The following is a 25,899-nucleotide window of genomic DNA, read 5'->3' on the forward strand; positions in this document are numbered from 1 at the left end:
AAGCATAGTACAAGATTCCCTGCCATTTGGTCCGTGTGACCCAGCAGAAGGATGGTGCTAGAGGTGGTGGTGGTGATAAAGATGATGGGTAGGGCCTCTAAAAAAAACCTTCAAAAAAGAGTTGCAAAACAGATCTCTAGGACTCCAGAGCAAGGTCATGCCTTCTGCAGCAGAGAGCTTTTTGCCTTTCCCAAAAAGCATCTATGGCAATGGAACATCAGGGGTCTGTGAAACCAGAGCTGCCTGGTGTGGGTTGGGCATTGTCAGATTCCATCCAGTCATAAGGTTAAGCAGGCGCATAAGCAATCCATCTTATAATAGAAATGACAGAGGCAGGATCGGGACTGAGCAGGCCCAGCAGGCTCATGTAAGCCAATGAACAGGACGCTCTGACTCCTCTGTCACACACCTTAGCTATGCCAACGCTTTTCCCTTAACTCAAAGCTATGGTCTCGTGGGACGGCTGTCACCTGCTGGCGGAGGGAAAACACTCTCAGGCCTGACTCACAGACAGGTTGCTCTGATAATAGCCAAAAAAGGACTGTTACTGCAGCACAGCCCCGCTTAGGGGCAGCCCCGAAGGACAATGGTCAGGGGGAATTCTCCCTGTGGGCCCAGCTGTAGGTGGTGCAGCTGGGCATTCATTTTGAACGGAGGGCAAAAACAGTTTGAGGCATGGATTTACATGTACACATGGGCAATGGCAAATAGTTCATTTGAATGATCTGTTTGGCTCTCACACACGTGCAACCTGGACACGCAGGGGAGTTGACCGATGGAGCCAGAACTAGGAAGCAAACACCTCCTCACTCTCTATAGCTCGTGTAAGGTCCCACTGGGATCGAATCCCAGTCACCCGCAGCAGCGAGGCTTGGGACACGGCTAAGGCAATTGAAATGAGTGGGGCACTCATCTCAGGTGCAAAATTGAAGGGGGCACTGAGAAAGTCAATAATCAAGGTTAATACTATTTTAATATCTTTTTAAAAATCAAAATCAGTATAAACATCCATATGAACAATGTATAAACATTTTAAGGAAAGATAGGGTCGGTATTGCTGATGTTTTCCTTTGGCTTCCAGCTCCACTACATCTCAGCATAGCACCATCTCTGATCTTGCCCATGGCCCATGGCCAGCTCATGGCACGGTGATGTTTTGGCCTTTCCTCCTTCCCTCTTCACTCTCCCAGGCCCTCGCTCCTTTCCCTAGGGTTGCTACTCAGGATCGACTGCCTCCACATAAGTAAGTTCTTGTCTCAGGCTTTGCTTTTTCAGTGGAGGAGAGAGGAGGGATGAAATCCGAGCTAAGTAAGGTAGTCTCCACGTTACAGTAAGCACTCACTTAACGTCATTGAGAGGTTCTTGGAAACTTTGACTTTAAGCAAAACCACATATAAAGAAACCAGCTTTACCATAGGCTAATTGATATATACAAGAGTTAACTTCCCACAACATATTTCTGGCCACAAAAACCAACACCAAATTTCTAAATAAAGACCCAAACACTTCTAATAGTAAACATGGAAGTAAATGTGAGCCTAAGAAAAGTTAATGAAAACAAGTAAGCATTATTTTCCAACCCGCTTCTTCCAGGTCAGGGTCGTGGGTGGCCAGAGACTATCCCAGAAGCTCAGGATGCAAGGCCAGAACTCACCCTGGACAGGACGCCCTTCCATCACAGGGCCACGCACACAAGTACCCACACACACTCAGACTGGGATGATTGAGACACGTGTATCCACCTTACACGCCCATCTTTGGGATGTGGAAGGAAGCCGGAGGACCTGCAGAAAACTCACTCAGACCCGGGGACACGTGAAAACACGACACAGACAGAGACCTGGGCTGGGAATGGACTTTTTTCCCTCATCAGCATTATAACAAAGTGGCATTGAATGACATGTTATTTGAGAATCTAATATATATACATATACATACACATACATACTATATATTACATAGACACATTATATATATACACACATTATATATATATATACACAAAGGATATTTTTACAAGTAAAGGGAAGTGCTATTAATAATTTCACTGAATTTCTGGGCATCAGTCAGAGCTGCCCCGGCACATCAGGACGTATGGTCTCATTACAGACAGTTATACTGAGGTGTCAAGGGAGTGGGAAGCCAGGCTAAGAGGAGGCTACACAAAATGAGGCAGAAATGTCCCTCAGCCTCTTAACCAGGGCCTGGAGAAGCAAGCACACTTGCACAAAATCTCCCAAAAGGTGCGCCCTTCAGCCTGTCCAGTTCGCGGGCCTCAGGACCCGGTGGGCAGCCCCAGGCTCGCTCGCCCACACAACAGCAGAGCGGCTTAGGCCTGGGCGCTGGGCAGCTGTGGCCCCTGCTCTGGTTACCCAGCTCGGCGTGGGCGCCGGACTGGATCTGCCCCTGGCTCCCTCCTTCCCAGTTCCCGGACTGGGGGCGGTCCATTCTGCCTACGGGAGGCCTTCCGGTCCCAGAAGGCTCTGGCAGCTGCCCCGTAAAGAGCCCCGGGGACGTGGAGAAAGCGCAGGGATCAAAAGCAGAATCCAGGAATGGTGACAGCAGCGTCTCCATTCGGTGCTCTCACAGTGGGCCAGGCTCCGCGCTGAATTCTCTAGAGGCCCTGGGCTGACCCTTGCCCCGACTCCCTCCATCCCAGCCAGTCTCTGACGCAGTGTGACCTTGCCCATCTCTTCCGGGCTCTGGGCCTGTTTCCCCCTTTTCAAGGTGAGGCTCCGGGCTGTCCCGTAGGCGCTGCCCCGGGTGCCGCCGGCCGGCGACCAAACCCAGGCCCCGAGCACTGCTGCGGAGCGGGCGCCTGTCCGCCGGCGCCCGACACTAGCGCGGCGCGCGTGCCAGAGGAGAGGGCGCGCTGTCACCGCGGCGCTGTCGCCGCACAGGTTTCCCCGGAGCGCCGGTTCCATTGACTCCTGTCCGCGCCCCGCCCGCCGGAGGCCAGCTGAGCTCCGACTCCGAATTGGAAGGGATCGCGGAGTGACCGGTGCCCGGGGCAAGGGGCAGAGGCCTACGGAGAAGGCCGGGAGCCGACCTCTCAAAGACTTTGCTCTCCAGCCCCCGCCCCTCCCTTTCGCCCGCTCTCCCCAGTGGGGCCCAGCTCCGAGGCCTGGGTCGGGGTGCTCAGCTCTTCGGGGTCGCGGGGGTCGCGGAGGGCTCTGGAGCCGAGCTTCCTCCCCCGAACGCAGGTGGCCTCGCTGTGCTCCAGGCCCCTGAAGAGTCTCCAGCGGGGTCTTGGGCGGCGGGGAGCCGGGACCCGAGGCGGAGCCAGGCGGGAGCCCCACCCCAGCGATCCGGGCCGCCCTCCCCTCCCCAGCCCCAGCCGGGATGGGGGTGTGGTCCCGAGTTTCTGCGGTGGCTTGCAGCTTTGCGTCCAGATCCCGCGAACGGTCCCGAGCCCGCAGCAGGTTTCCCGGGCACCGACCCCGGCGGCGCGTCCGAGTTTCCGCAGCCGGCCTCCCCGGGAGCTCTCTGACGCGCTCGGGTAACGCCCTCGGCTGCGCAACGTGCGCCAGGGAACGCTCGTATCGTCACCCCCGGTTGCAAGCTGCCGGGCGGCAGCGGGAAGCATGCGGGACTACGACGAGGTGACCGCCTTCCTGGGCGAGTGGGGGCCCTTCCAGCGCCTCGTCTTCTTCCTGCTCAGCGTGAGCATCATCCCCAACGGCTTCAATGGTATGTCGGTCGTGTTCCTGGCGGGGACCCCGGAGCACCGCTGCCGGGTGCCGGACAGCGCGAACCTGAGCAGCGCCTGGCGCAACCACAGTGTCCCGCTGCAGCTGCAGGACGGCCGTCAGGTGCCTCACAGCTGCCGGCGCTACCGGCTCGCGGCGATCGCCAACTTCTCGGCGCTGGGGCTGGAGCCGGGGCGCGACGTGGACCTGGAGCAGCTGGAGCAGGAGAGCTGCCTGGATGGCTGGGAGTTCAGCCAGGACGTCTACCTGTCCACCATCGTGACCGAGGTGGGTGTGTTGAGCAGACCTCCGTCTGTGTCAGTCCCCCTCGAGCCCCCCACGCTGGCTGGCCCGCCACTGGGTTATGCTTCTAACACAGGTGTGCAGCCCAAGAGAGCAGGATTCACATTAAGCTCATTCTTGATCTCTCTGTCCAGCATGGAGAGGATGGAGAAGGGAGTATTATCGCCAACTGTCTTTTTCTTTAAGAGTTTCACAACAGATGAAGTTGTTTCTCAAGATGCTGTCCTAGGGAGGCCCAGCCCCAGGCTTCCCAGATGTGCAGGCTGAGTCAAGCTCTGCCACGGGCAGGAGGAGGGGTGTAGGGGACGCTGCTGAGAGCAAGTGCAGACACAAAGGGGCAGGTCTGCCCGTTCCTGGCCACAGGCCTCTGATGCATCAGGGGCCTACTGCTCTGCCATATGCCTGTGGTGAGGCTTGGGGCCCTGGGGCCCTGTCCAGAGTCTCCAATGTCTCTGGAAAGGCGCAAACGTCCCGCTGATGCCGGCTGAGCGTAGCGAGCCAGAAGGGAGTAACCGTGGTCCCGAGGCACATGTGAAGAGACGGACACACGGACACCCTAGAGCACAGGGCCCAGTGGTGGACAGGAGATCCAGCTTATGCCAGTAGCTCCTTAGCATCCTAAGTGATTTGTGGAAGACTTTCCAAGTTTCAGAAGTCCAGATACACGCATACTTCACCCCCTGCCTTTCCTGCCTCGCATCTGGTAACGGCCAGGAGATGCAGGGGCAGGGGCACACTTCCTTTGGAGGAGGGCATCCTGAGACTAGTTTCCTGCTACCAGCCCTGCAGGTGGGATTCTCCAGCTTCTGACCCCTCCTCTGCTCTTTGTTCCTCCCAAGAAAATCCTGAGGGTGGCCTCTGCTTATCCCCTTCCCTCAGCGCAATGTGGCAATCATCAGACGTGTGGCTGTCTTTGTTCTGAGCACCAGGCTTAAGCATCTCAAAGCTCCGATGCCTATGGGGGACACCAGCCACGTTCCAGAGAGGACTAACACCAACCCTGGTTAGTAACAGGGTTCTGGAGCCTGAATTCAAATCCCGACTGACTTGCTGTGTGACCTGGGGCAACTATATTACCCTCTCTGTGGGGATAACAGGGTGAAGAAATACTCAAAGAAGGGGGAGGGGGAGGATAAAATTTGAGCTGGGTCTGGAAATATGAGCAGGGCTTATCCAGGCGATCTAGGCATGTTCATGACAGATTCCAGGAATGGAATTCCTTAGACCAGGGTGGCTGGAGCTCAGAGGATGACAGGTGAAGCCAGAAATGCCTAGAGGCCAGTTCGCAGTGGGTCTTGTAGGAATGGAGAGGAGTTGACTTTATTCTGAGAGTGGGAAGGGTTCTAAACAAGGGGTAAAGTGTCCAGATTTGTGTTTTTAGAAAGAGCTCACTGTAGCTACTATGAAAAGCAAGATTAGTGAGGAAGCTGTGGGAGTTGCTTTGGAAGAGACTGCTGGCCAACCAGGAGCGGTGGCTGTGGAATCTACAGGACCTGTGCAAAGTGGGCTCAGCCTATGGACAGCCTCAGGCTCCCACTGGCATTGGGGCCATGCCTAACTTGGGCCCTGAGCTGGCCTTGCTTCTCTGGCTTCGATCCCTGAGGAGGGCCTCTTAGCTAGCACTTGCCCACCCCCTGCCCACAGCCTGGCCCAGGGCCACCTATGACTGGGGGCCAGCTCATCCCACCTCAGATTCTGAAGTGTCGTCAGTGGCTAAGCTGGAGCTGGCCCCACTGGCCACAGCCCTCCCTGACAGCTGTGTTGATCAGTCTCTTTGCCTTTCCTTGCTGGTTTTGTCCACCTCAGGTGTCGGGGGTGGGTAGCTGCTGGTCCAAGTCCACAGCCACCCTGTTGGGCCTTGCTGTGGGGATGCACTTCACCACACACGCACACACACACACAGCAGGATTTGTTTTTTTTCTCATCAGCCTTTCCCTTCCTTGCTTCCTTTTTGAGTGGTGGGAGTAAAATAAAAGGCAGCTGGTGGTTGGGAGGAAGGTGGGAGAGGCTCCAGGGTGACTAGCGTGGGTGACTCTCCCCAGAGAGTCGGTGGCCCAGGAGGAATTCTGGAGCATCTGTTCTGACTCCAGCGCTAAGCACCCAGCTGGCTTCAGCATGCCACGTCACTGCTCGAAGCCTCATTTCCTCACCTGTACAAGCAGGTACAGGTGTGTGAAAAGGTGCTCAGCACCACTGATTATTAGGGAAATGCAAAGGCAAATCAAAACCACAATGAGATATCACCTTGTGCCCATTAGGATGGTTGACTGTTATTAAAAAAAAAAAAAAAAAACCCAGAAAGTAAGTGTTGGCAGGGATGTGGAGGAACTGGAACCCTTGTGCACTGTTGGTGGAATGCACACTGGTACAGGCGCTGTGGAACACAGGTGGCAGTTCCCCAAAAACTGAAAATAGGATTACCATATGATCCAGCAACACCACTTCTTGGTGTACATGCAGAAGAATTGACAGCAGGGACTTGAGATATTTGTACACCCGTGTCCGCCATGACATTATTCAGAATAGCCAATAAGTCGGCGTAACCCAAGTGGCCATGGATGGATGAGTGGGTAGGTGGAAGGTGGCGTAGCGGCGCAGCGGATGCATCTGCCTCTGTGTGTCCGAGGTGGTTTCCTTCCTCGGGGCTCTTGGAGAAGCTCGATTTACTCGTCCTGTGCAGTAAGTAAGAATCACGTTCTATTAAACTTCATTTGGAAGTGATTTTTGGTTTAGTGAAAATAGCAGAGAATTCGCATGGACCCTCTCCCCAGGTTCCTGCAATGTTCACAATTTACATAACCATAACTTGTTTATTCAAACCAGGAAAGTAACGTTGGCTACAACGTTGACTAAGTTTTAGACCTTACTCGAATTTCAGCAGTTTTCCCACTCACGTCCTTTTTCTGTGTCGGGATCCAATCCGGGGTTTTACACTGTGTTGGGTTGTAATGTCTCTTTAGTCGCCAATCTGGGGCAGTTCCTCTCTCTTTCCTCATGTTTCGTGACCTTGACACTTCCTGTGAACCTATCAGTTATCCTGAGGAGCATCCCTCCGTCTGGACTTGCGTGATTTGTCTCATGATGAGATTGCGTTTCTGGGTGTTTTGGTAGGAATGCCATAGCAGGGACGTGTCCTCAGGACGCCACTGCAGTGGGCACATGACGGAGAGCGACAGGGCTTATTCCTGGTGACGCTACCCCTGGTCACTTGTTTACGCCGGTGTCTGCTGGGGGTCTCCACTGGGCAGCCACTGTTTCCCCCTCTATCATTAATGAACATCTCGGGGGAGATACTTGGAGGCTGTACAAATACCCTGTCTCTCCTCAGACTTTCATGCACTGATCGTAGCATCCGCCACAGGACTTTAACTAAAACAGCTACTTCTGCGGCTACTTGCCTAGTGGTGATGTTTGCATCTTCCGCATTCCTTCCGATTTATCCGTCGGGGTCTGCAAAGAAGAGCCCCCCCTTCACCCCCCTGTAGTATTTATCTGTACAGTGATGCCTTTCCATCAGCACAGACTTGCACATATTTATGTTGTTCCATGCGTTCTAATCTAATACTCGCCTTAGTCATCCTGTTGCCTCAGTGGTGCCAGCTTGAACCAAATTGTTCTTCACCTTCAAGATAAAGAGTGTAAAAGTCAGGCGAGGGTCCTTCGCCCGTCTCTGGAGCCAGGGCTGGAGGACTGTGCTTGGCGGGGAGGGCAGTGGGGGGGGGGAGGGGGGGGCGTGCCAGTCACCACAAGAGCGTAGAGAACAGGAGTGGGGGGAATCTAGCCCAACAGACTGAGACTGAAGCTTCTGTTGGGGGAAGCATCTCAGGCTGTCGGATGGTAGAGTCCTTCTCACTGAGACCTACGGCAGTGGCGACAGCTGTCTCCACGGGCAGCTCCCTCTACATAGCCCTTCAGTGTATGGGCCCAGAGATCCAAGCCCTGTGTGTGAGGAAGCTCAGAGGCCTCCAGCCCCGAGGCTGAAGGAGCAGGGAGGGCCCTGCTCTCCAGGACTAGACGCCTGAGAAGGGCCGCAGGCTGAGCAGTGGGGGTGAGCCTAGCTTCTGGCCAGGGTCTAATTATGGGCCGGCCTCTGCCTCACACACGCCCTCTTTCTCCGTGGACCCTCTTTAGTCCGTGGGCTGGGAAAACGAGGCAGTCACCTCTGAGCCAGGCCCAGTGCTCCAGAGGCCCTGGGAGAGCCTGGTTTCGGTAAGAACCGCCCTTCCGTGGCAAGCCACCGGTGGCCTGAGGCAGGGCTGCTTCCTCACCAGACACACTCGTAACCTCTCCAGCAGCTGGGTGCTTCCTCTAGAAACCCATGGGTGGAGCGGCTGGTGGTTGTACCTTCCAGCATGACAGAGTCTCCAGCAAAGGGCGTAGACCTTTGGAGGCACTAGCCTGTGTGTCTTTCCTGGGACCTGGGGTCAGGGCATTGACAGAGCCGGACACACTGATTTCCACCCGCAGCCCAGAGTTAGGAGGTGGAAAGGTTGGGGCATCATCTCTGCTGACGGGACACTTGCAGGAGGCATTGGGAGCAACAAAGGAGGGGAGGATGAGACAGACCGCGTCTGGCATCTGGCAGGGGAGTGCATTCGGCAGCACACAGGGACATCCCTCCCCTGGGGCCTGGCTGGGCCTGGCTGGGCTCTGGCAAAGATGAAGACTTTGAGGGGTAAGCAGGTTTAGGCAGTTTTCCTTCCATCGTGCATGCAGGCTGCCTTGAGATACTGCTAGCCGTTGTGGAGACCTACAGCTCTGTTATCAGATAGCCTGAATATTCACTAAGTTCACACTCAGACCTGCCCTCTGGCAGATTCCAAAGGGAATGAGGCTGCGGGCCTGTGTCTCCAGACACCCTCAGCAAGACTTTTATTTCCAGTCAGTGCTTCAGAAAGAGCTAGCCAGAGAACAAATAAAGGAGGCTCAGGGGCACTCCCTAGCTCTGGCCTGAATGTGCTTCCCTGTTTGTCTTACAGCTGTCACACCCCAAACAACTTGCTTGTGGCCTCTCAGCTATGTTCCTCTGACAATAACCACCAGGATCTCAGAATGTGCTTTTGTCCAGAGGCTGTCTCATCCTCCTGCCAAGTTTCTGGATAAACAGACTTTGTCTGCCCCTCGTGGTGGGCAGCTGAAGCCTCACACAGCCTAGGAGGTAGGGCGGCCTATTGTCAAAAATAAGGCTTTGGCGGAGCTAATCAGAGAAGTAGCAGATGCCTCAGGCCTCTGGAAGGACTAAAGTCCCTCCCCTGTGATAGGCCAAATTGGATTTACATTCAGGGCTCCAGCAGGCCCACCTTGCTGCCTGAAACCTTGGAGGAGTGGTAAGCACCTTTCCAGAGCCCTGAGAGAGGCAAGGAGGCCCACGTGGAACAGAGATGGTGCACGGCGCAGGGAGGCTCTGGGGAGAGGCTGGGTTGACTCATGCGCCCTGACACTTGGCGTAGACAGCCCAAGGCTAGCTGGTGGTTCCTGCTCTGTGTCTGCCAGACTGGAGGGAAGGCTCACAGTGGCACAGGCCCCATTCCATTGGCTCACATTCCCAGAGTGGAGCCTGGTAGAGCCATGACGTGTTTGTTCCATGTTGGGCTGCAAGAGGAGAGCCAGGTCCCCAAGTGTCCCCTCTCCTTCCCTCAGGAGCTCCACCTCGACCCCTGCCATCCATCCACTTGGACCTCCTGGGTCTTTGCTTTGGGTCAGCCTCCCAATGACCACAGAACCCTTCACTGAGGCCTCTCCACCTCTGGTTGCTTTTTATTTACCTCTAATGTGAAGAAAGATCCTGAGAACATTTTAAGGGTTAGCTCACCTCCATCTCCCGAGCTCCACATAGCAGAGGTTTAGCTCTTGGTGAATGCAGCCAGGAGATTAGGGGATTAGATTAGACTGGCTGTCTCCATTTTGTTTAGTTCTTCCTCTGGAATTTTGTTCTGTTCTTTCATTTAGGCCATATATTTTTTTTTGTCTTCTCAATTTGGCAGCTTCCCTGTGTTTGCCACGGTGTTTTAAGTAGAGCTGCTTTGACTCCCTGTCTTAGTAGCATGGCCTACTATAGAAAAAGAAGCCTGTAAATTGTGTGGAGCGGAGCCTCAGATAACTGCCAGGGCCCAGCAACCGGCTTCACCGCTCTGTGGCTGTTTGTCTATATGGGGCGGGGTGGGGCGGGGGGTGGCTCGGAGAGGGGACAGTGCTGCTGCCTGGCTTCTGGAGGTTTGCCCAGCACTCGCCCCATTTCCAGTCACTTCACCTGCCTCCCGTTTGTGATTGGTGCCCTTCCAGCTGCTGTCCTGGGGTCTGCATAGTTCTAAATCTGTGCAGGCCCTTGAAGCTTCAAAATCCAGCAGTTTCTTCTACTGCTTCAACCCCCACTGGTTTTATAGCCAGAGGTTATGGGGATTTATTTTCCCAGCTCTGGAACCCTGGGCTGTGCAGTCTGGTGGGGGCTGGGATTGTTCGCTCCCAAGGTATTCTTCCTGATTTTTATCTACCGCACGTGAATGTGGGACCCTCCCAATCCGCAGCCATTGCCTCTGCCTCTCTGCCCCGTCTCCACAGCTCCGATCTTCCTACCCATCTGGTGGATGTGGCTTCTTTAAATCCTTGGTTTTGGACTTCTGTACAGCTCGATTCTCTGACGGTTCTGTGTGTTTTTGAGATCTGGTTGTAATTCTTTCTATGTTTGCATAAGGAGGTAAAGGGTGTCTACCTATGCCTCCATCTTGACCGGAAGTCTGGAAACTTCTTTTTTTTTTTTTGACACCCACCCCCAGAATCTTCTTTAAGCAGCAAGAAAAATACAATTTGTCATATACAAGGAAACCCTGATAATATTTACATTTGACTTCTCATCAGAAACCATGGACACCAGAAGGCAGAGGGGTAGGATAACATATTCACAGTGCTGAAAGAAAAATGATGTTAACCAAGAATCTCATCTCTAGCAACACAATCTTTTGAAGATGAAATATATTCCCAGATAAACAAAAACAGAGAGAAATTTTTGCGTGCAGTACTTCCTTACTGAAGTAAGGAAGTCCTTCACGAATACATTTTTAAAAAAAACGTAAAATATGCTCTGAAAAAACACGCTCTGGAAGCATGTTTGCAAAAAATTCAAGATCTGAATAAATGGAAAGAGATCGCATGTTCTGTTCAGGAAGCAGAAGATTTAATATTGTAAAGATGGCAACGATCTCCAAATTGATCTACAGAGTCAACACAAAAGATGCTCGGTGTTATTAATCATTAGGGAAATGCAAATCAAAACCACAATGAGGCACTTCTCAGTACCCACTGGGACGGCTACAATTAAAGACATACAGTAGGATAACAAATATTGGTAGGAATGGGGAGAAATTGAAACCCTCCTTCATTGCCATTGGAACTGTAAAATGGTGCAGCCACTTTAGAAAAAAGTCTGGGAGTCTCTCAAAAGGTTAAACGTAGACTCATCACGTGACTTGGCAATTCTACTACATATATTCCAAAAACACAATAAACATAAAAACATATGTCCATGCAAAATCTTATGCACAAAAGTTCATGACAGCCAGAAAGTAGAAACGACCCAAACTCTCCCAGCCTATGGAGGGCTAATGAAATGCATTTCCATGCAATGGTATATTATTCCACCATCAACAGGGGAGAAGCGCTGGCACGTGCTACACGACGTGGATGGATCTCGAAAACATGAAACTCAGTGAAAAAAAGCCAGTCACGAAAGACCACCGACTGTATGATTCCATTTACATGAAATGTCCAGAGCAGGAAAATCCATGGAGACAGATAGTGTGTGAGTGGTTGCCAGGCGCTGGGTGCTGGAGCTTTCTAAAATTAGCCAGTGCCGATGGTCGCACAAGTCTGTGGATATACTAAAAGCCACAGAAATGCGCACGTTCAAAGAGTGAATTTTATGGCATGTCAATGAGATCTCAATATAGCTGTTACAATCAAAAAGAATGAAATAGTCGGCTTCTTCTTCCCCAATGGTCAAGAAATTTCCAGCTTTAAATCACAACAAAGTCATAAAGGAGAAATTGGGATGGTGTAGATTCTGTTATTAACTACTACTTCTTATCCCCCTCCCCTTGGAATGAAAAATACAAGAGGATGTGATTGAAATCCATTTTTCATTCTTACATGGGTTGATGTTAATTTTTCATTTACACTCACCTCTGAGACTGCGGCCACTGATAAAGGGATTTTCTACCTTATTGTAAAAGCTTTTTGGCCACTGAATACAAAGTTCTTGTTTCAAATAATCTCTTTTGCTTAATCGGGTTTAACTGTAACCTGTTCTGCTTATTCATTCATTCTGTTCGTTCTAAGTTCATTGTTTTGCTTAGGACAAGGGTGTGACGTTAGTAGAAAGAGGACTACCGTTTAATGAGGCCTGTAACATGTCAGACCTGTGTCGGATGCTCTACTTACATTTCCTGTTCAGTGCTCACAACCTCCCCACAAGGGAGTGTTACTGTCGCCCCTTTGAAGATGAAAAAGTAGGCTGACAGGGGTGAGTGAGCGGTCCAAAGTCTCATGGCTGTTAACAGAACCCAAGACAGCCTGTGCTCCTTGCTCAACATCAAGCTGCCTTCCAGAGTTCTCAGTTCTGTGCAGTTCTTCATGGTCCTTTGGTAAAGGCTAAAACTTTGGCTACCTGAAGAGTTCAAGGTTGAGGGTGATTTTCAAAGGACACTGTAGGATACCACACATTTTCCAAACTTATTTTCCATGATTCGTAATTGCTCAACATTTGTTTATCAACAATGTGTTAAGCATGTACCATGTGCAAACATTAGTTACGTCAAATAGTTATGTGAGTAGGTTGAGGTTTTAGCACTCCGTCCATCTGGAGGAGAGTGAGGAAGGGGTGCCTATTCTCCACTCCAGCCAGAGAGCACCGGCACAGAGGCCCAGCACAGAGCCCGCCCCGCCCCGGCCTGCTGGGCTCCTGCATGCCCGTGTGCATGCCTGTTCCGTCCTATAAGGTATGCTTGACCTTGAGTTTTGTGGAGGCAGCAACCATGTCTGTTTTGTGCCCCACACAGAGTCAGGCCCAGAGCAGGTGTTCAATGACGGCCGGATAAATGATTAAGCAATTCCCTTTACCAGTCCGCAAGAACATGGGCTGGTTATCCCGTGCTCTGCGCCTTCATTTCCTCAGCTATACATGGGGATAAAGAGAGTGCCCACATCACATGGCAACTCCGAGGCCCCATGAGACCACACAATGCCCACAGTGAGTACTCCACACACGCTAGTTGTCATTCCCATTATTACTGCTTCAAGGGATGAGAGGCACATCCTTTTATTGCAAGAGTGACCTCCCACCCCTGTTTATCTGGTGACCTGGGTTTTTATTTCTTAAAGCAGAGCCGAAGGCTAGATGGTCCAGCTCCACGGAGCTCACTCTGCTCTGTTGGGAAATCTTGGTCTGAGCCCCTGAGGATGAGAAGGACACAGTCACCCTGGGAGGGCACACTGAATGCCCCCACCCTGCTCAGTGTGAGCCAGTTGGTTCCCACAATCCATTCTCTCCAGGGTGCAGGGAGGTGGGGAGGGTTACGTTTCAGAAATGTTAGGGTGTGACCTGAAATCACAGGCCCAGAGGAATGCCAGTTAGCTACTCACCGGGCCGCCCGTCAGCCTTCGAGCTGGCCATATGGATGGGTGTCCGTGTGTGCGGGCGCACACGTGCACAGAGACCCAGGGCGCAGAGCTGTCCCGTCAAGGAGAAGACTGTCTCCCACTGAGCCTGTCATGTCACTGTCAAACACAGACACTTCCTTGGGGCCCTGGCCTTGGGCCCCCAAGACACACCCCTCAGATCCCAGGGGGCTGGGGGCAGGAAGGATCTGGACTTCCCAAGAATAGCCCCGTGGAGAAAGGGGCCCTGCTTCAGACTGACAGCTGATTTACTAGACTGCAGCTCCGCCAGCCCCAGCTGGAACTTTGTCTGCCAATCCTGTGTCCTATTACCAGGCCCTTCGCAGCTTTCCAAAAAGACTCCTTGGGCACAGCAACTCCCCAGGAGAGGGCCCGGCCCTGGAGCCAACCACGGGGAGCCATGAGGTCCCGCTACCTTTCCCTGCAGGCAAGAAAGGGACCTCTGAAGGGACAGGGCAGGGGCCCAGGCAGGTGGCTGCCATGCACACACCAAGTGCAGCCACCTCCTGTGCAGCATGCTGTTGACTGGGCTTCTCCCCATTCTTCCCGAAGGGAAGGGGGACCTTGAGCCAGGGCTGCACGACCTCCAGGGAGAGAACGATGGTGAGCTGGCCCTCACCTCGCCCTTCCCTCCATCCCAACTCTGAGCGCCAACCCCTGCTCCAGTCCCCAAAGAGACCAAGCCCAAGCCACTACTTGAGCCAACTTCATGGACAAGCAACCTGTGTTGTCACACAGGGTCCACGCCTGCTTTTAATGTTCTGATATCAACGTCTTGAAATTCTTAATTTTTGAACAAGAGGGTTCCTGTCTTGTCACCTTTGCATGGCACCTGCAAATTACGTGGCCACTCCTGCCCATGATCTTTGCTTGTGCGTTGTCCAGCTCCACACCTGACAGCCCTCCTCTTTTCTTTCTGTCTTTACGTCTTATCTGTCCTCTGTGAAAATTGGAGACGTCTACAAGTTTGAGTTCAGAGACCTGAGCTGGTAACTCACATGCCCTTTTACTTGCCAGGACTCCCGACAAATCCCAGCCTCAGAGCCTCAGTTTACTCCTCTGCAAAATGGGTCACAGTCCACATGTGGAGGCTTTGGAGTCTCCATTGCTCATCTCTCTGTGTGTTGGAACAGATCCCAAGCCTTTTCTGACACTGTCCAGTGAATCTAGGAAGTGGGTGGCCATTAATTCAGGCGTATGTCCTATTTACCTTTTCCAATCCCTGGGCTGGCCAGGCCCATGAATCTTGCCACACAGTTCTGGAGGATTTGTGACCTTTCCCTGAGCCCCATTCAGGGGTTCCCAGGTGACACAACCCTACTCTGGGCATGGTCTGAGATTTCTCCTTGGATCATGCCCGAAGGGCGAAGAGCCCAGTTCCTGGGCCACATTGGCTTTCTTCTGCACAGCTGTGCTTGGATGTCCTGCCCGTGGCCAGCACCAGCGGCACCAGGAGAGGCCACCTCACGAATCCAACTGCTGTCTTTAATTAGGACAGGGGTATCCTCAAGTGTGGGGGGCTCCGCCTACAGGGCCCCTCCGGCTGCCACAGATGAGAATAAGTCTACCAAGACATGATCTGCTTGGGAAGGAAAGATGGCTGATCTCTCAAAGGAAAAGGGCCCAGAGCCTTTTCCTCATTGGGCTTTTATTGGGTTCAGTTGCACAGGCAGTAAGGATCAAAGCATAGATAACATACAAAGAACTAGGAGGGCTTATTCTGAGTCAGGGTCAGATAGCTAAAGGGCCATAAAACTTTGGGAAACAAACTCATTTCATGCTTGGACCCTTATCAGAAAACTGAGGGCATTCTTAGCAAAGCAGGTTTCACAAGATTTTATGCATTCTTTCTTAGGCCTGATGGTCCCTGGGGAACCTGCCCTTTCCAGCACAGGGCTGCACCGCCCTCTGGCATTGTTTCAGGCTTAAGTCAGGCGGGAGGAAGTAAGGCAGCCAAGGGGGAAGTAAGGCAGCTAAGAGATTAGGAGACTTCTGGCAGACAGAATGAGGACTCAGGCCATGTCAAAGCTGAGGGGCAAAGGTCCATCACCTGCTTTTTCTATAGCCCCCCAAGTCCTTCCCTGAGGGCTCCTTTGTGACCTTGCCTGTCTTAGGTCGTCCCTCCCTTGAGGAATCTTACCCGTCATTGGCTAACCAGTCATCCACTAGGGACCAAGCAGGGTGAAGTAAAAGAGGGCAGAGGCAACACCCCTGCCAGGGAAATAAACTTTGTCTCCTTAGTGGCTTATGGTCCCAAGGTCTCTCACTCAGCCTCAGCCATGGGGGGTTACAGCTTCTGAAACCAGGCAGGGTGGTCCCCAACACTCAAGCACTTTGGCGTCAACATCACAGAGTGACCCCTTTGTGGAAGAAAGCATCTAGGAGGGGCTTCTCTTGGGTCTCAGTACTCAAGAACACTGAGCTTCTGCAGAATGAGTTTGTCACAGTGTACCACGGTCCTGGGCAGGACAACCGGTGACCAGCCACCCCTCCGCTTGGTTGTCGTGCAGGCCCTCCTCCCCTGTGCTTTTGGTTTGCCCCGGTTCCCTTGGCTTTTTGTCTCACACCTTTCTCTTTCATGCGTCCCCACACACACCTCTCTCTGCTTCAGAATGAGGTGTGATGGAAATACGTGAATTCATGTTGAAGTCTATTTCAGCCCCTGCCGGGTGGCTCAGCTGGTTAGAGCATCGTCCTGTGTACCGAAATGTTGTGGGTTTGATCCCAGTCAGGGTGGGTTACAGGAGGTTACAGGAGGCAACCCATCCATGTTTTCTCTGTCATATTGATGTCTCTCTCTCTCTCAAGTCAATAAAGATGTCCTCAGGTAGCAATTTCAAAACTCTATTTCAGGAAGTTGTGAGGATTAAGAACTGAATTGCTTTGCAAACACCATGGAAGTGGCACCATCCCTGAGTGGTGCTGGGATGGGGAGGTAGGGGTGGGAGGCAGGGGGTCTTTCATCTGAACCAGTAATCTGGCCACACACAACAACCTCCTGACCCATACTCACTGGCACCTGTTTATTAAAAAAAAAAAAAGCCCTGGCTGGTGTGACTAAGTAGACCGAGCGCCAGCCTGCAAAGCAAAGGGTCACAGGTTCGATTTCCAGTCTAGGGCACATGCCTGGGTTGTGGGCCAGGTCCCCTGTACGGGGCATGTGAGAGGCTACCACATACTGATGTTTCTCTCCCTCTCTTTCTCTCTCCCTTCCCTTCACTCTAAAAATAAATAAAATCTATTTAAAAATAAATAAGTAAAAGTTCATTGAGCACGTTGAAATTTTTGCAACCTCCTTTGAGATTTCGCTGAATTGATTTAAGAGCTGGGAGGAGCTGGAAGTCTGGTAGAAAGCCTAATTTTATGGAGCAACCAGCAGGTTCTTGTTAGGGCTACAGCAGCCTGTGGGCCTCGGGCAATGGGAGGGCCCACCCTTCTGGGAAGGAGGGTCAGGGAGTGTAGATGGGAGATTAGGAACCTCTGTTCAGTGGGGTCCTGGATGGTGCCCCGATGGGGCCCCAAGCTTGACTTCTGGTGTGAATGGACCAGAGGAGTCCACTCAGAACACATAATCACAGACCCCACTGGGACCACTTGCCCTTTTCAATAAAGCAGAGGGAACTTTTATACCTAGACCAAGTCACCTTGCCCCCGCCCTGCCCCTCAGGAGTTTGTGACACCTCTGATGCCTTCTGAAGCAGACATGCCACCTCTGCTTCATGCTGCTTTGCCGCTGAGGGCCACCCGTCACAGCCCCAGCCGCAGCTCATTTCTCGCTGTGCTATGTGAGCGAAGCCAGAGGCGTCACCCTCCCTCTCAGAAGGGGAAGGGGTGTCTCAGGGAGGAGAGCGACTGCCCCAGGAAGAGTTAGTCAGCAGTCCACCCCAGGGCTGAGAGGCAGGTGTGTGCCCTTGGAGCAAAGGCCAGCCTGCCCTTGCTGCTGCTCACACTCCCTGGGGCCGGGGCTGGGCTCACGGTTTGTGCTGTCCCCTTGCAGTGGAACCTGGTGTGTGAGGAAGACTGGAAGACGCCTCTCACCTCCTCCCTGTTCTTCCTGGGCGTGCTCCTAGGCTCCTTCGTGTCCGGTCAGCTGTCAGACAGGTAAGGAGGCTGGGAGGGAGGAAGGGTGGGCTAGGGCCCCTTGTCTCCTCCCTGCCTGTGTTGGAGTTGGACTGACTACAGGTGTCTCCACCCAGAGAAAGGGAGGCCCCTCGGGCCAACAAGTCAGTGACAGAGGGAGCCGTGATGTCTCCCATTCCTCCTGCCCTCAGCCCCTATCCGGGACCCACTGGAAAGAGGGGTCCTCCTATCACCAAACCCCTCAGAAAAGGCACGCGGCCATCGCCACTGCCTCCACCCCACCCTGACTCAGGTGACATGTGATCTGTCCACAAGCAGCCATCAGCCAGTCGGAGCCAGACAGCGAGCACCGCTCGCTAACTGTGCACCCACCTCAGCTGTGGGTCAGGCCTGGACTGGCCCCGGGAGCCACAGAGCTGACCTGAAGCCCCCAGTCTGGAGGAGGGGGCAGCACAGCTCCGGGAGAAGTGCCCCACTGGCCCCTGGGTGTTCTGTGGGGACCGGCATGGGAAGGTGGGAGTGCCAAGTGCCAGTGCTGGGGACACTTCCCAGAGGGGTGGAGCTCCTTCCCCCAGTTACCAAGCCCAGCGAGACCCCAAGCTCCACAGCCTGAGACCTGAGTTTGGAAAATGGGGCGGGAGGCTGCTCACATCCGTGCTCCGTTCCTCCCATGGGTCGCTGTCAGAAGGTGAAATTGAGACTTAAGCCAACCACAGGGTCACTGATGGATATTGCTGGAAGCTGCACATTCCATAGGGCAGTGGTTTGCGACATTGGTTGCACATTAGACTCACCTGGAAAAATTGTTTAAACCCCAACGTCCAAACTGCATCCCAGACAATCAGGATCTCGGGAGGTGGGTGCGGAGCAGCAGTGATTTTGGAGGTGACTCCACGTGCAGCCGGGGTTGAAGACCACTGCCCTGGAGGGAGTCTTGTGCTGGATTGGCAGAGTTCCCACGCTGCTGATATCCAACGGGCCTGCACTCTGCGCTGCTTGCACCTTCCGGAAGTGTGGTGACAGCTTCTCCCTGTGGCCCCTGCTCTGTGCTTGTGAGACATGGTGCTCCCACAGGAGGCTTAGAATCTCAAAGGGTAACTCCGGGGCACATGGATGCCTGAGGCCTCACCAGGGAAGAACCTGGGCAGATGGGAATGGCAGGGAGAAAGTCGGCAGCGCTGCCTGACTGCGCTGCGGCCATGTCCACGGTGCCGCCGTGACCGGCTTCTGCCACGCATTGGACTGTGACTGCCGCATGCCATGCTCTGTGCTGTGTGTGCCCCGCAGGTTTGGCAGGAAGAACATCCTCTTTGCCACCATGGCTGTGCAGACTGGCTTCAGCTTCCTGCAGGTTTTTTCCGTCAACTGGGAGATGTTCACTGTGTTATTTGTCATCGTCGGCATGGGCCAGATCTCCAACTACGTGGTGGCCTTCATACTAGGTAGGAATGGCTTCTGATCCTTGGGACTTCTCCTTCCAACCCTCTGAGAGGCCCAGGAAGAGGGGGGGGCCACTGAAGGGGGCACAGGGAGTGCTTTTACTCAGCACAGAAGGAAGCACCTCAACCCATGAATGATGCTTCCAGCATGTGACCAGCCTCTGGCACGTAGGGGGTGAGGAGGACTGTAGCCACAGGTTCACTGACCTGGCCATGAGCAGGGCAGATGCTCACAGGCTGCTGGCTCTGCGCTGCGTCCTGAAGTATGGTGGTAGGAACCAGCCACATAACAACCGAGACATATCTCAGGAGCACAGGGCTTGACAGAGGCAGAGTGGCGGTCTTCGGGGAGGGGCGGCCCAGGGAGGTGTGTGAGCTGAGCTATGAAAGCTCAAGACGTCTTCCTGGGACAGGGCCGCAGAGTGTTCCTGGCAGCTGTGCCTGTGGAAGGACTTGGGCTAGCTGGTGTGGCCGGTCCACACAGGTGGAAAGGCACGTGTCAGGCAGGAGTTCAGTGCCAGCCCGCCACCGCTGGGCAGATCTGCCCTCAGCCTGAGTCAGAGCCTACCCCGAGAGCCTATCAGCTGCGCGCAGGGCCAGCCGCGTTGCTGATAGGAGCCCTGTCTCCCGGCAGCAGCCTTGCTTTGGAAGGCTTGCAGCCTGCACGAGGGGGACCCACCAGCTAAAGGCCATGAGGAGGCCCCAGGGCCCTCACCAGCTTTTCCTTGGGGGAAGGGAGGTGAACTCCTGGCAGGTGGCTCAGGGAGTCCACAGAAGTGAGAGTCCCCCGCATGCTCTGTGAGCCCACCTGCTCTCTCTGAACAGGTGAAAGAAGGGGAATTGAAGGGCACCTCTGGGACAATAGACACCAAATCCTGTAATGTCTGGGGTGATAACACACCCTCGTGGACTCGGTGCTGTCCCAGTTTATCCACACTGTCACGGGCTCCTTGGATGAAAGTCTAAGGATGCTTCTGGCCTCAGAGGTCTGGATCTGGTGAGAAGACTCAGTCGCCTTTAGAAGTCTGGATGACTCACTGGCTCTGGAAATGCGGTGTTTTCTTAGCTGAGGATGTGTACACCCTCTGTTGGGTTGCCAAGAGGGAATTATTCAAATTCCACTCCTTTAATCATTTGTGAAGCACCCCTTGCTACGGGCCCAGCCTCGGTGTCTGAAGAGAGGAGCGGGGGAGCATGCTGAAGCCACATGGGCCTGGCAGATAGCACGGCTGTAGCAGAGGGGCCTCTGTAGGGGAAGAAGGGGGCAAGTTCTCGGTGAAGAAGGTCATTTGTGTAGAGGACACACAGAGCTTCAGGGCAGGGGTGCTGGAAACTGGAGAGATTGGGGCGATTTGGGACAGAAACCGCAACCTCCTGATGCCTGTTGGCCCCCAGGACACGGGATTTGGGGCCTCAGCAAAGCCTATCATTCTCATGGGCTAGCCTGTCTCCATCCACCAGAATCCACCTTCCTTTTGCTGACCCTCCCGATTCCTGAAACTCAGTGTGTGGCTCTGCTTGGGCCAGAGCCACACCAGAGACTAAACAGGCCCCCTCAAAACAGGGGGCTCTGCCAGAGGCCAGCACACCCCTTTAGGGGGATGGAAAGGACCATCCGAAGTAGCAGACAGAGAACCGTAGTGAGGCCAGGAAGCCCTGTTGGTGGGACTGGCAGCCAGCCGGGGTAGGTGCTGGGTGTGGAGTCCCTCAGGTTCTGCCGGGCGGCAGCGTTGAGACTGGCCTTTCCCGTGGCATAGGGTGCTTCTGGGGACAAGGGAGCCTCCCTGGTAAGGGTGGGTGAGGCCTGGACAGCCCACCCTAAGCCCTGTGCAGGCAAGTCCTGCCCAGCTGGCCCCGACACTGCAACCTAGTCCCTGCCCTGCTGCACGTGCTGAGAAGGGAGGAGGGCCTGGGGAAGTAAGATCCTAGAAGACCAGTCAGAGCCCAGATGTTCCAGCCAGGCGGGGCGCTGGGGTGCGGCAGGCCCCCCATCAGCCTGGGGCAGAGCTGTTGTAGTTTTACGCCACCACCGTACTCTGGGGGAAGCTGCTGGCCCAGTGTCCTGGCAGGGGACCCTCTGTGTTGGGCTCTCAGGTCTGAACCTTCTTTAGAGTCACTAAAACCGCCCAGCAGCAGGGACAGCCGTGGCTGGATGATTCCCTGCAGCGGCACAGCAGCTCCCTCTGGCGTCTGGGGGCTGACGCAGTGAGTTGCTGGTTCTGACTAAAGGATCCCACACCCAGGGTCTGGGCTGACAGGTTCTGTCCAGGCCTTCACTTTGCCCTCTGGCCCTCGGGGAGAGCTGACAAGCCTGTACAATGAGGACACCCAGGTTTAAGGGTCTCCACAATCATTCAGGAAGCTGGCTTACTCCTTGTGCTAAGCAGTGCTGAAGTGGGTCCGCTCCTTGCTCTGCTTTTCAACAAGCCTGCCAGAGTCGTGGGAGACCAGGAGAGGCACGGAGGGAGGAGTGCTGCCCATGGGAGTGGACAGTGGCCGCATCTGGAAGCGGGGGGGGGGGCTGCCTGAGTGCCACTGGGTTAGGAGGGAATGACACTCAGGACCAAGGACACTGACCCTCCCCACACTCCAGCTGCCAGCACAATCTCCTGCTGTTTCCCAGAAATAAGGCCTTCAACCTGTCCACAGGCTTTTAGGTAAAATGCCAGCAGCATCCCTCATAACCAGCTGTTTACATTTACTGCACACACTTAACTGCCTCCGGTCTTGACTGACTCATTAACTTAGTAGTTCCCTGGGGCTCCTAACGTCAACCTCCTAAGCAGCACTGGCACCCGTGTGCTGGGCTGTTTAAAGCTCTGCGTCCCCTGCTGTCCAGACGTGGCCTTCCTTTGGAAGAGTATGTGGCGGACTGCATCCTCCTTTATTACTTTGGCTACCAGGACACTCGGGCAAAGTTAAAATCGAACTATCTTCATTATGTAGCTTTTATCAGCCACATATTTTTTAAATGTTTTCCCATTGAGATATAATTTCCACATCATAATACTCACTCTTTTAAAGGTTCAGATTCAGTGGTTATTGGTATACTCACAAAGTTGGACAACTATCTACTCTTGTTTAACTCCAGAATGTTTTCCTCACTCCCAAAACACGCCCCTTTCCCCTCTTTCTCCGGCCCTTGCAACCAACCACTAACGTACTTTCGGATGTAGCACGAACCCACAACCCGCTGTATGGGCATACCACGCCTTGTCCACCCACTCAGCAGTGGGTAGGCAGACATCCGGGTTGTTTCCTCGCCCTGTGGAATGGATTCAGTGGCCCGGACTGCACCCGTGACTGACGACCACAGAGGGGCGCTGCTCGGTGTGGGCGTGAGCCTGGCCCTCTCTGAGTCACTCCCTTGTGGGGGGAGCGCTCAGATGCAGTTGGCGGTGACAGGCAGTGGGCGAACACTCTGGCCAGGACCTGCTCCTTTGGCTTAGATGCCAGAGTTTTACTCCCCAGAGACTCTTGGAGGCCCAGCTGGACTAAGACCAACTGGGCTTTGCCCTGGGAGCAAAAGCCTTGGGAGTAGAAGAGGCCAGGACAGGAGGCCCAGCCAGCAGAGCCTGAGCCCCACCCCCTGCACCCCTCCCACAGCCAGCCAACCTCATGGGAAGCTTGCAGCAGCTTCAGGCCAGTGAAGGTCCACAGGGATCGGGCTCCTCTCTCAGCATTCCTCAGGCTGGTGGGTCTCCAGCTGGTTCAAAGAGCAGCCCAGGCAAAGAAAATGCAAATCCTCATGCCTGGAAAGGGGATACATACAGCCTCGCCCATCTCCACTAGAACCTCAGTCTTTCAAAGACTGCTTGATGGGGCCCAGGCTTCGCCCCCAGATGATTTCTTTCTAGACGTTACCCATAGGTCAAACATGTCAGACCTCACTCCTGGCCGCCCCATTTACTATGTGTGAATTTAGGCAATTTGTTCCAGCTCTTTAAGTCTCAGCTGGTTACACATAAAATAGAAGTAACATTCTTCTATAATTGTTGTGAAGATTTAAGCACATAATACAGGCAAACACTTAGTCTGGGACCTGGCACAAAGCGCCTACTCAAAAAAATGCTAGCTATGAAGATGATGATGACGACGATGATGATGATGATGGCTGAGGAAGGTGGTCATCCAAAGTCAGAGAGCAGGAAGGCGTGCTAACAAGAACTACTCAGGTTCACGCCATGTGTACTGCTCCACACACTGAGAGGCAGAGAGCTAGACTGATGAAGCTTCTGCCCCCGGCGATTACTCAGCAAAGTGAGAACAACTCTGTTCCAGCCCGCGGCCTGCCCTTAGAGAGGGAAATTATCCAGGAACCCAGCCGCGTAACTGCTCCCTCTTATCAGGGTTGTGGGGCCAGCAGGGAGCTCCTGGGCCTCACGATTCTACGAGATTCTCATACAGTCCTGTGTACTTTCTGTTTTCCACAACCCAGGCCTCTTCCGCTTCACCTCTGAGTCTCTGTTTAGGAATACAGCACCCTGTCTCCAACCCCAAATCACAACTGCTACAGGAAAAATATTTAGAAGCCACGGCAGGGTCAGTCTTCCTGTGGAGAGGTAGGAGGGTCATTAACGGGTTAAGAATAATCTGGAAATAACAAACATTCACGGTCCTCAAAGAGGCCAGGCCTGATCCTTGGAAATGAAATTAGAGGCTGAGAGATGCCCTGGGGTGTTGGGTCTGGTGTCCGCAGTCTAGGATGGGAGAGGCATGCAGCACTGGCCGCTTCGATTGGTCTGGTTTCAGAAATGGCTGTCGCAGAGGGAGCCACTGAGGCACGTGGCCCAGTCATGCTGAGTGAGGAAGGGGGGGGCAGCAATAAGAACAGGTCAAAGAGGTCATTTTCCTGCTTCTCTAGAATTAGCCCTTTATTCCTTAGGCTGTGCCCAGGGCATGTAAACATGATTGAGAAAATCTCTCCTGAAAGCCAATCTGAATGACATTTGAATGGGCTGCTTTGTGTTTCCCAGGCTCTTTCTCTGTCACGGTGGAAAGACCTCAGACAAAAGGCAGAGTGGTTGCCATAGCCCAGGTCTCTGCCCCTGGGGACCATGAGTAGAAAGGGCCTGGAGCACTGTGACAACAGAAGGAGCTTGTTCTTGGATCCTGAAGGGCGGGCACATCTCTGGAAGAACAGGGCTGAGCCGGCCTTCGTGACACTGCGCACAGCAGGACCCACAGCCACCTGCGTGTCCTTTCCCAAAACAGGACCCCGCACACCGAGCATTCTTGGGCCTTTGTGGTGTCCTGGGGAAGCTCTGTGGAGTTCCCTGGGTGTGTGGCCAGCTCCAGGGCTGCCACCAGCAGGCCAGCAGAGCAGTGCCTTCTTTTCTTGGTCTGAATGGCTGAGGTCTGCCTGGGGCGGATCCCTGGGCATGAGGTGGCTTCCGGGGAATCTGGCCCCTGGGCGCTGGGGCCTGCTCTGTGCACCTGCAGAGCCGGCTGGATCCCAGGGCTCAAGGGTGGCGAAGAGTGCCCTAGCCCCACTCAGTAACTGTGAACGCTCCACTGTTTCCCAACAGGCCAGGCTCCGTGTCTGTCCTGCAGAGAATTTTGGGAAAGGCTAATGCCCTGTGACCCCACAGAGCCCCCCAGAAGAGCCCAAACTGTCTCCTGGAACACCTCTCTGTCCCCCACCCTGGAGCTCGGATTTTGGAAATGTGGCATTCCCCAAAGAGATTACCTCTTGGGGCTGGGCTGCTATTTCTATGACATAAAATGATCTTTAAAGAAAAAACTCTTTAGCTCCTTTAAAGTCTCATGAAAACGTACCTTCCGTAAGGCGTTAAGTCTTGAGTCCCTTCCCACCTTCCTCCACCCTGACCACACCTGCCCTGGGCCACAAGGCAAACATCTTTTCCCTTCATAAATGACTATAGTTTGAACTCTGCCAGGTAATGATGTAAAAAGCCAATATTAAAGTAAGTTAAAATGCTAATATTCCTCCCTTGTTTTGAACAGGCACAGAAATTCTTGGCAAGTCAGTGCGTATTATATTCTCTACGTTAGGAGTGTGCATATTTTTTGCACTTGGCTACATGCTGTTGCCACTGTTTGCTTACTTCATCAGAGACTGGCGGATGCTGCTGCTGGCGCTGACCGTGCCGGGGTTGCTGTGCATCCCGCTGTGGTGGTGAGTGTGGCTCGGCCCCAGACAGCCCCCTGCCGCAGGCCAGCGCAGCCTGGGACCCAGAGCCTGGGGCCGACCGAGTGCCCTCTCCCTGGAGCTGGCTGAGGCCCGCCTGCGTGCTGGGGTTTAATTCTCTACTGTCCCACGAAGCACCTTTCTCGGGAGATCCGGAGCCCTCTGCCCCAGGCTCTCCCCACTCTTGTCTGCTGTTGGTGGTTGTTTTCATTTGTGGAGGTGGTCCTGTTGAGTTTTGTTGTTTGCAACTCCATCCCTCTGCTCTTTTTGACCCTTTTCTCTCCCTAGGAAATCTCTTTCTCCTCATGGACTCAACTAATAAATATAGTTTCTTTCCTCGGGCATCTAAGGTGTACCTGTTTATCTGCTTTGTCTGGAAGGGTGAGAGAATTAATTTTGTTTAATGAGTTGTTAGAGACGTTTTCTCTCCTCACTCAACCCTCCAACCAGATTTTGACGCATCAGTATGGGAACCCAAAGGCTGCAGACGCAGCCCCAGTCCCACCCACTGTGGTGTGTGGGAGATTTCAGGTGACGGAACAGATTAAGGAAAGGGCAATAAGGTCTC

At 53.7% G+C, this 25,899-nt stretch overlaps 1 protein-coding gene across 3 annotated transcripts in view; it reads left to right on the plus strand.

Annotated features, from left to right (window-relative positions):
• Positions 1-3,387: 3,387 nt before the first annotated feature.
• Positions 3,388-25,899, plus strand: part of SLC22A4 (solute carrier family 22 member 4) — a 37,584-nt gene continuing 15,072 nt past the window's right edge. Inside the window, exons 1-4 of one of the 3 annotated variants that reach the window (XM_024575145.3) lie at positions 3,389-3,977; positions 17,659-17,762; positions 19,029-19,183; positions 25,148-25,319. In XM_024575145.3, the coding sequence (XP_024430913.2) occupies positions 3,585-3,977; positions 17,659-17,762; positions 19,029-19,183; positions 25,148-25,319 (824 nt within the window). In that variant the 5' untranslated portion in view covers positions 3,389-3,584. Of the gene's footprint in view, positions 3,978-5,575; positions 6,672-17,658; positions 17,763-19,028; positions 19,184-25,147; positions 25,320-25,899 lie in introns of those variants that run through there. The other 2 variants (XM_024575146.4, XM_024575147.3) reach the window with 2 other exon arrangements.

Source organism: Desmodus rotundus, chromosome 10 (genome assembly GCF_022682495.2).
Source record: "Desmodus rotundus isolate HL8 chromosome 10, HLdesRot8A.1, whole genome shotgun sequence".
In the NCBI taxonomy this organism is placed as follows: domain Eukaryota; kingdom Metazoa; phylum Chordata; class Mammalia; order Chiroptera; family Phyllostomidae; genus Desmodus; species Desmodus rotundus.